The sequence below is a fragment of the Elephantulus edwardii genome, unplaced genomic scaffold (genome assembly GCF_000299155.1).
Source record: "Elephantulus edwardii isolate Elephantulus edwardi_28Jun2011 unplaced genomic scaffold, EleEdw1.0 scaffold00080, whole genome shotgun sequence".
Lineage (NCBI taxonomy): Eukaryota > Metazoa > Chordata > Mammalia > Macroscelidea > Macroscelididae > Elephantulus > Elephantulus edwardii.
The window spans coordinates 12,060,078-12,070,491 of record NW_006399830.1 but is presented as its reverse complement, the minus strand read 5'-3'; the positions used below and the strand labels follow the sequence as shown (position 1 = coordinate 12,070,491).

The window sequence follows — 10,414 nt, the reverse complement described above, 5'->3', positions numbered from 1 at the left end:
CTAGAGATATTGTAGCTGATGTTAGATGGATCTTGGCTGAAAGCAGGGAATACTAGAGGAATGTCTATCTGTGTTTCATTGACTATGCAAAGGCATTTGACTGTGTAGATCATAACAAACTATGGCTGACTCTGAGAAGAATGGTTATCCCAGATCCCAGAGGTACGCGGTTCAAATCCACCAGATGCTCTGCTGGAGAAGGAGGAGGCAATCTCCTCCTGTACCAGTCAGATCTGATTTTATGGTACACGTAAAAATAATACAATAACAAAAATTAAAAAAAAAATGTTTATGTTGCTCTTTCTTCTTTCTCCTTTTCTGCTGACAGCTGTTGCAAGATTTGAGTTAATCCCTGACTTTCTGGGGGCCCTGTACCCCTCTTTTCTTTTTTCACTCCGGTGGCCCTCCGTTCATTAGCTATGCCTCTGTCTTACTGCCTTAATAAATCTTCCACTTGTTTTACTTAAAAAGAAATGTTTGTGTTGATAGGTAGGTGAGAAACAAGAAATTTAGAAAAGAAGGTGTGGATGTATGTTAACGAAATTTTCAGCAAAAATATTCAGGGGTTCTTGAGAAGTTCCTCCCCACACACCCAGCACCCTTTTATTCATTGAATGGGCCACGTTTCCAATCCCCCACAGAAATTGTCCACTGTTAAAACAGCTGTTTGGCAGCTGCCACCTTCTGCACTTGGATGGAAATGGTGAAAGTTGCCATGAAAACACTGTGTTCTCTGTTAGAGGTTGACTCTCTCGGGAAGATGTGCTTTAGCCCACTTGGTCGTTGAACCATTTTAATTCTCTAGCTTTCGTTTACACCCCGTGTGCCTATGTGGTTTTGTTGTTTCTTGCAGGGATTGTGGGACTTCACCAAATCGGTTTGTAATAACACCTCGGAGACGCTATCCAATCCAGCAGGCCCAGTATTCTTTCCTGGGGTCCCTCCCCACAGTGTGCTGGAATGGTTATCACAAGAAGGCTGTGCTGTCTCCTCGCAATTCCAAGATGGTGTGCAGCCCAGTGACCGTAAGGATCGCCCCACCTCACAGCAAGTTGGTTCGCTCGGCAGTGTGAGTACTACTCTTGAAAGAATAGGTTAACTTTTGTGTCTGCTTTACCATTTTGTTTTGTTTTTTTTGGTTTGGTTTTTTCCCCCCCTCTTCTCTGACAACCTTGAATGAAACAAAAGAGTGAACAACTATTTGGACAAGAGAAAACTCAATTCTAGTCACTGAATCTACTTTTCTTGTTTTGCCCTTGACACTTGCTTAAATTTGTTAAGGTCCCTTTCTGTGACTGAATTTTCTTTCTGCTTGCTGGCCTAGATTCTGGTTTCCAGTGACTGAATGTCTGTGCTGTTGTGGAATGTGTGGTAGTATCGTGATGCCAGAGCCTTGTCTTTTGTTGCAGACCGGAGCAGATAGTTGGCTCGTCACTGTCCTCACCATCAGCTAATACTCCAGACCCATGTGCGAGGGAGACTGTCCTGCGTGCCCTCAAGGAGAGGAAGAAAAGAACAGTGGAGGAGGAAGACCCACTGGTCTCTGATGGCCAGGAAAATAAAAGAAGGTAATAAGGCCATGCAGAGTACAAAACACTGTTTTGTGTATTCCTGGGAATTTGTTAAATAGAGATCATTTCCAGAAATAATGAGCAGAATCTTTTACTTTGTGAGCTGCCTTTGACTTTGGTGAAAGAGCCTGATCACAAAGGTGCTAATGCTGGGTCTTAGATAACAAGGGCTTGATTAAGGTGCTGTGGATAGAGCAGTGAGGAAAACAAGGCTTTCTGCCTCATGCGACTTCCTTGAGGAAAACAGACCAAGAAGACAACAAAATAAATTATTGCTTAGTGTTCTAGAGAATACAAGAGAGGAAGGAGAAGGGGCCTTCGTTGTATAAGGGGGTCAAAGAAGGGCTCTTTGAGGAGATATTGGACTCTGTGCCTGAAAAATGCAACCATTACCTACCTCATTTGCCTAGACCAGATTGTTCCTCTCTGAGAGTTTGAAAGTTGGCCAGCTTTGATGGTGTATATATAACAGCATTCAAAACTCAAACTCCTTGCTTTCAAGTCAGAACCAGCTCACAGCAGACACCAGCAAGTTTTGAGATTGTAAATCAAAGAAGAGGAAGTTCTTCATCTTTCTTCCACGAAACAGCTGGTGGATTCCAGCCACCTGCCTTTGAGTTGGCAGTGCCGCTCCATACCCAGCAGAGCTGCTTACGTAGGAGAACTCTTCCCAGAGGAAACTTGATCCATGTCCTGTAGAAGGATTGGGGCGCGTCACAAAAGGACACATATTACATGATGCCACTGTTGTAGAATGGGACTGTCCTTGGGGTTGGGGAGAGACTGAGTAAGATGGGTTCAATAATGTATACTGCACTGAAACAGAGGAGGGAGAGAACTGTTTAAAAGAGATATATAACTGGGTATTTCTGTCATCACAGGAGACTAGAGCGAGGGCTACATGGTGGAGGGGACCTGGGGGAGGGTTTGTAAAACAATGAAAGAATCTTTTCTTTTACTTTTCCATAGGTTTTGGACTCATGTACTTATATCTTGTTAGTCAAATTTGTGTCTTCTAGGTTGCAACACCCCCATGATACATCTTCAAGGATATGAACATGTACGGCCAAACACAATCAATAAGAGTGCATCTAAATTCCAAAATCAATGTCCATAATAGTCTATGTGTTTCCTACTGCCAAAGGGGCCCTTTAGAGTAGTGAGAGAAGATCTTCACCCTGAAACCCACAGCGTCCCTTTTCAGCAGGAAGTAGCTGAGAGAATACGCCATCCCCTTTTCCTTATGACTCAGGGTGAAGTCTCTCTCAGGGAGGAGTGATAGGGAATGGCAAAGGATACATTGACAAAGAAGATTAATCAGAACTGGCTTTGACAAGCACTGTGGCATTTGGACAAGAACAAACTGGGAGGAGGGTAGAGAGAATAGTGCAACAATGAATGAATGGAAACCCAAAATCTCTGTAAATGTTTATGAAAATTAATAAAATATAGAAAAGAAAAAAAAAAGAAGGATTGGGGCGCTTAGTGGATAAGGAGTTGCGCTGCCAACCTAGCAGCAGGTAGTTTAAATCCACCAGCTGCTCCGCAGGAGAAAAATGGAGAGTCTCCTCGTGTGTGAGTTACAGCCTCTGAAAACCCGCTGGAGATTGAGCTGTGAGTCAGTTCTGACTTGGTGGTACATGCCACGCTTCCAGAGACAAGTAACACTTAGAGCTGGTGGTGGTAGGACAGCCCGAGCTACTGCAGCTAAGCAGGAATGCGACAGGAGGTGAAGTGGAAACAGCTATTCGGAAGATTCTAAGAATTTGTGTCTGGCTCCCTCCCTTTTCCTTTTTATTTTATGGTGGCGGGTCATTAAGTTTATTTTCCCCATAAACCTTTCAGAATCATGCAGATTTGGAATATCCTTGTCTAGTTTGAAATACATACTCTTTAGTACTAGGAATGTGAGAATGTGCTTTAGGAATAACAAATTACTTTATTTCATTGAGAGTTTTTTTATTTGTCGCAGGCGCCATGATAGCAGTGGAAGTGGACATTCAGCATTTGAGCCCCTGGTGGCCAATGGAGTCCCTGCAGCTTTTGTGCCAAAGTAGGTTAGAGTTCATCTGGTTGGAATGAATGGATAAAAATGTTGCCCTGTTCCTTTTCCTCATTGCTTTTATATTGCTTTATTAGTTCAAGTCCAGTGTTTTGAAGTCAAGAAGGAATGTTTTGAGTGGTGGTGGTGGTGGTGTTTGGTGCCGTCGAGTCGTAGACGACTCACAGCGACCCTATGAACAAACAGCCTGAGCACTGTTCGTACATAGAGTTTCCAGAGGCAAGCCGTTTCGGAAGTGGATGCCGCTCCTGCTTCCAGGCTTACCACAATTAACTCTCTTTCATTTACTTTTTTTTACATTAATATGGATGAAATCTGCTAAGGCTGCTGGCCAACTTTATGAATAAAGATCACAAGTGCTGTGCAATGGGTAATACTCAGCATTATAAATTTTAGGTAAATAAGAAGTTCTGGAAACTGACTTAAGTATGCTAAATTTTATTTGTAATTTGAGTTTAAAAATATATTTGAGGAGGAGGAGTTGAATGAGAAGAAATGAATCAGAACTATGCTTTAAAACCTTAGAGCACCTTACATAATTTTAATTTGGGTTGGCAATATAGGACTGTTAGAAAGGCTGACAGGCTCCTCCTCTCGTGAGTCAACAGCCTAGAGTGAGGCTGGTAAGTGCTAGGTTGTGGTGGTTGTGTGCTGTTGAGTTGGAGCCAGCTCGTAGCTGACCCTCCAGCAGCTTTTCAAGGGCAGGAAGTCTCAAGGGAGTAGACTTACCCATCCTTCTCCCTTGGAGCACCTAGTGTATTCGAACCATGTGCCTTTGGGATTGCTTCTTACACTTGGCCACCAGAGCCCCCCGAGTGGTGAATAGCCCTGCTCTATTTAGTTCTGTTCAAGCTGTTCACAGTGTGTCGTTTGGTTCTGTGTACTGCACTGCAAGAGAGGACAAACAAAGATGGAAATGCATTCCAAGTAAAGATATTAAAGGGTCTGGGATAGCCAGACACATGGTGGTGGTCATGATGAGGGGTTTTTTAAGCTATAGAAGTACTAAGCCCAAGGGAGGAAAAACTTTAAAGAAAATGAGAAAATAGATGGATAATGTGCCCCTAAGACTGACTGACTTTCACATGAACAGCTTGTTTGGTTAGGCTCCAAGGAAGATCCAAGAGGGAAAGTTAGAAGAAATGACATTTTGGTCCAGTCAAAAAAAAACTGGGCCATAGTTGAAAATAATGTCTCTAGGAAATGGGGAGGTTGGATGACTGCTCCTCAGGGAGGGGTCTGTGGGCTGTTTCTGTTTCACTTGGAAACAAAACAAAAGTATTTGGGTCTGGAAAACAATGTATTCAAATTTTGTAAATAAGGTAGTATAATTTAAAGAAAAGTATTTGTTTCCTCTTAACTGTGAGAATCTAAATTTTTACACATTAGCCTTATTGAAGTTTAATTGACATATATAAAATTGTATATATTTTAAGTTTGATATATTTTCACATGTAAACCCTTATGAAAGCACATCATAGTCATCAGTTACATCCATCACCTTTCAGAGTGTCCTGTGCCCCTTAGTCAACCCTCCAGTCCTATCTTTTCCACCTTCTGTCCATTTTCTGTCGTTATAGATTGGTGTGAATTTCTTAAAAGTGGCATTAATTATTTAATCTTTAAATATTTACCTCTCCCTGACTATCTTTGCCAGACATATTTGATGAAATTGTTGGCTTAAAGTTAAGAGCATAATTTTCTTAAAGTGCCATACCCAGAGTGGATGAAGCTGTAAAAGAATATTGCCTTGAATAGCTCATCTAACGTCTTCTCCTCTTATTAGACCTGGGTCTCTGAAGAGAGGCTACAACGCCCAGAGTGCAGACGACCACTTGAATAAGAGGTCCCGCACCTCCTCTGTGAGCTCCTTGACGAGCACCTACGTGCGAGGCATCCCATGTTCAAGCCGTAATGCTATCACCAGTTCCTATAGCTCTTCTCGCGGTGTCTCTCAGGTATGGTGGTCCTTGTGAGGTGGGAGGAGTAACTCTTAATTCAGAGTTGATTGGATAAACCAAAATGAGTTACTTAGCAGATGTTTTTAAGAACTCGGCCAGATGTGGGGATAGTCTCTTAAGAAAAGGTCCAGACGCTCGAATGGTAAGTTCCACTCACACATTGCTATCTAGTCAGAACTGACCCTCCTTCTGGTTGTCAGAGGCTGTAAATCAGGAGACGGTTGCTCATGAATGATCTGATAAATGGTATTTTTATTAATAAAAGGTAGGTGCCCAGAAAAAATAGCAAAGTTCAACAGAGCAGCAAACAACACATGAGGGCGAGGTTGTGGAGAAATTGGAACCCTTATTTACTGCTGAGGAGTGGCATCCACTTCCAAAAACAAAAGCTTGCCTCCAGAACCTCTGTGAACTTGGAGGAAAGATGAAAGGTTTTGTTCAAGACTTTCGTTCATAGGGTCGCTATGGGTTGTCCACAACTTTACAGCATTTAACAACGACATTTCACTGCCAGTGGGAGTGTAAAGTGGCACAGCCATTATGGAAGGCAGTCTGGTGCTTTTTCACAAAGTTGGAAATAAAGCTCTGGTGGCCTAGTGGCAAGAAGCTGCACTGCAATCCCAGAGGTGCGCATTTTGAATCCACCGGATGCTCCACTGGAGAAGGGACAATCTCCTCCTGTGCCGGTCAGATCTGATTTGACGGTACACACACAAAAATAATAAAAAATTAAAAAAGAAAAAAAGTTGGAAATAGAAATATCATTTGACCCAGCAGTTGCCCTGCTGGGACTAGAGCCTAAAAAACCAGAACTGCCATCCAAACAGATGTGTGCACACCTATGTTTGTTGCTGCATTATTCACATTAATAAAGAGATGGAAGCAATAGAAGTGCCCATCTAAAAACAGAAAAAGTATGTTCACATAATGGAATACTGTGCAGCACTGAAATGAACTTGTAAAACCTTACACAACATGAGTGACCCTGGAGGACATCATGCTGAGCGAAATGTCTCAGTCTCAAAAGGACAAATACTGTGGAGCACTACTCTTTTGAAGCAGGACATGGGGTTGGGAGAACAGACGGGGAAGAGAACTATTTAAAAGGAATGTATTATTAGGGATTATATATAATACGGTCCAGAATAAGAGGTACATTGCAAAGAGGGGAGGGGCGAGGGAGGAAATTGTGCAACGGTGAATTAATGAAAATCTAACATTTCTGTAAATGTTAGTTAAAATCACAATATAATAAAATTTTTTTTTTAAAAAAAAAGGTAGGTGCATAAGAAATCGATTTCCTCTGGCAGATACCATTTATTTTCCCATAACTATTGGGTCTTACCTGGTTGCCCCTGTCTCTGAAGAGCTATACTGGTTAGTTGTCATTTTTTAGGGCTTTTCATATATTAGAAACATACTCTAGATGAATTAAAGATTTAAATGTGAAATAAGCAGGCTTCTTATGTGTGGCTGGAGAAGAGTCAGTGGGAACAGTTTGTGGAGGGCAGGTGGGCAGGTAGTAGCCATATTAGTCCATTAGCCCAGTAAGGTAACTCTTAGAGTATCCCACATACATAACTGGCATTGATATTTCCATATGGCTAGAAAACTTGTCATTTCACATAACCACACCAAAACACTGGCCTTCAGACCTTCCTGCTTGTTTGTCTGACTCATAATTTATACTAACAGTTGTTTTTCTTCTTATTTCTGACATAAAGGGTTTTTTCCACCCTAAATTAGGTAGCAACTCATCTTTAGTTTTAATAATTTTTCTCACTCATGATCTATAATGTAGATACATGTGGAGTGTATGAAAGAGATAAAAAATTTCCTCCTGATTATTTTAAGTTGTCCTCAAGCTTGGCTAAATGTCAAGAATTCCCTTTGGTCCTTTGAAAGCAAGGGTATGAAATCCCAGGAGATTGTGTTTCCAGCTGATCCACTGGCTTGAACAGCCATGGTTGAGAACCAGTGAGCTGACGTTGGGAATTGGAAATGATTGAAAGAAAGCACCACTTACAGGACTTAGACATTCTGGGATCACTGTGGTAGATGTTTCTGTTCTGCTCTTTAATATCCCTGTAACAACCTCATTTTCAAAACCATTGCTTGCCCTGGTCTTCCTGAGTAGCTCTTCTTTCTTGTTCTTAACTTTAGCATAACCTTACAGAATTACTTGCACGAGTGTTCTTTTCAAACTCATCCCAGACCTTGAGTTTCTTACTTGACCATCTTGCTCTTCTGCCATTGGTCTTTGACTTCAGGCCCTTCTTTCCCTCCTTTGTACGCATCTTGAGCGTTAAGATGACCTGTTTGAACTTAGATGATGCAACTGACCATTACTGGGTGAGAAATTACAAGCTAGAAACTTGTCATTTTCAATATGAAAAAAAATGTGTCTTAAGGATTTAGTGTATGATAATTAAAGTCTTAGGAAAATATTTGCAGAATGCTTGCTCTGCAGAGCCTGTTTAAGGATGCATTAAGAGATTAAATTGACCATTTCTGCATCATTGGACTAAGCCTGGAGAAGAGACAAATGGACAGTTAACCTTATAATAATAAATACCATAAATGGTGCAGATGTCACAAATATCACCACAGCATAGAATTTGAAAAATTAGTAAATTAAAGCCTGAAAGTTGAATAAAATGTAGGACTAATTAGTTCACTGGCTTATCCTCACTAGAATATTTAATTTACTTTTGTTGTTTCTATAGAAGGTACAGCATAAACTTCCATGTATTATCTGTCACTCTACCTTTACCATATTGAAGCTTTTTGCTTTTATTATGTGTATAAATGACATCATTTCCTCTGTATTTATTAGCTTTCTGATACTTTGTAGATTTGCACCGCTGCCCCAAGCAGTTGACGTTCTCTTCAGTTGTTTGTCTTCAGAGACATTTTCAGTAACTTAGAAACATAATCTGTGTGCAGTAGTGGAGACCCATAGTGTTACATTGCTCAGGTGCCTGCTCAATTTTCAACTACACTGAGTCACAGGACTTTTTGTTTGACTTGCAGCTGTGGAAGAGAAGTGGGCCCAGTTCATCACCTTTCTCTAGTCCAGCCTCATCCCGCTCCCAGACACCAGAGAGGCCAGCAAAGAAAATGAGGTAATTAAAATTCTTCCCCACCTATTTGGTGAAAGGATCAAGAAAGGGGCACATTTATTGGTCTCTTAGAGTTTTTTGCTTTTCTGTCTTGGAGAATTAGAGACATTAAGATCTAAGAGGAGCATGAAATACCCACCTGACTGCTCTCATCTTACACTGTTCTTACTGACTGCAGAGATTTCTAGCACCATTCCTCATGCTCCAGCATAGAGGCCACACAGTGGAGTGAACCACCAGTGTCAGTAGGCAGGAGCCTGTGTGTCCTTGACTCCAGCCAGACCCTGCTAAAACTCCACTTGCTTAAGGGTCAGATCTATATCTAGAACACCTAAGATCTTGGCAGATCTTGGCACAAATAATTGTAAAGACTAATTTGTGGTTGTTTAAATACATAATTGGTTTTATCCCCATAGTTTCTGGGAACCACCACCTCTTTTCTATGTATGAATTTTCCTTTGTGTGTGTTTTAAACTAATTTTTCTCTTTTTAACCCGACATACTGAGCTCCGAATTCATCATGTTCTAGATTTTGGGCAGTTGGTCTTTAAGAAAATCAAGAATCAGAAAGTCTTTTTAAGCATAATTCTGCCTTTTGTCCTTACAGAGAAGAAGAGCTTAATCATCTTTCTAGGTCTTCAACTCCACTGGTAACAGAAAAAGAATCCCAGGGAGAAAAGGGTAAGTTGACGAATGAGCCACAGTGGTTTGCATTTGAGAGTGGTAACAATTTACAGAGCATTAGGCTTTCCAAGATACTTGATGAGCATTGCACTGATCTGGGTGTGATGGATACAAGAATGCAAGTTTCTGTCCTTCAGAAGTTTATAGCCTAATGAGAGAAAGGTAACACAGAAAAATACTGTCTAAAGGGAGCTCTGGTGGCTTAGTGGCAAGAAGCTGCGCTGCAATCCCATAGGCACACGGTTTGAATTCACCAGATGCTTCGCTGGAGAAGTAGTGGCAATCTCCTGTGCCTGTCGGATCTGATTTGACAGCACACAACAAGTTTTTTTTAAAAAAATATAGTCTATTATACAGTAACTGTGGGAGAGAAGTGTGGTTGAGATCTCTGTATGGGATCCAGGTAATTACTGGCCACTAAGCGGTTGTATGTGTGCATCCTCTTGAGTATAGAAGTAACCGTGGAAATACCATATAAGCCCAAAGTATGGAAGGTAGGAACTGCATCTTCTTAGAAAGTACCCAGTGGGAATTCCATTAAAAACTAAGTGCGCAGGAAAACCCACTTCTTCTGTCAGGAAGAATACACATTTTGTTTTTCTTTTGTTTCCTTCCTTCTCTTGTACTCCTTAGTTGCAGATACAACCACACAGAAGCAACAAAACGTGTGGCATTCCCCATCAACACCTAGGAGCTCTGGGCGGCGGAAACGGAAGGTTCAACTGCTGCCTTCCAGGCGAGGAGACCAGCTGACATTGGTATGGCCTCATCCATCTCTCCTGTCTGCTTTGATCTCTTCAGTCTTAACCCCTGAACTTTTAAAAATCTGACACCTTTTACTTAGAAAGTCTTTAGTACTTGTTACTTCTAGTTTCTTTGGCTTGACCTGACTTCTCCTTTATCTCTGGTAGCCTCCACCTCCCCAGCTTGGTTATTCAGTAACTGCTGAAGACCTCGACTTGGAAAAGAAAATCGCATTGCAGTGGTTTAACAAGGTCTTGGAAGATAAAATGG

At 41.4% G+C, this 10,414-nt stretch overlaps 1 protein-coding gene across 1 annotated transcript in view; it reads left to right on the top strand.

Annotated features, from left to right (window-relative positions):
• The window catches only part of POM121C (POM121 transmembrane nucleoporin C), an 18,800-nt gene that overhangs the window by 3,139 nt on the left and 5,247 nt on the right, over window positions 1-10,414 (top strand). The window contains exons 2-9 of the mRNA XM_006889792.1: window positions 854-1,069; window positions 1,410-1,568; window positions 3,544-3,624; window positions 5,420-5,591; window positions 8,628-8,719; window positions 9,324-9,397; window positions 10,034-10,158; window positions 10,312-10,410. Of these exons, the coding sequence (XP_006889854.1) occupies window positions 854-1,069; window positions 1,410-1,568; window positions 3,544-3,624; window positions 5,420-5,591; window positions 8,628-8,719; window positions 9,324-9,397; window positions 10,034-10,158; window positions 10,312-10,410 (1,018 nt within the window). The remainder of the gene's footprint in view (window positions 1-853; window positions 1,070-1,409; window positions 1,569-3,543; window positions 3,625-5,419; window positions 5,592-8,627; window positions 8,720-9,323; window positions 9,398-10,033; window positions 10,159-10,311; window positions 10,411-10,414) is intronic.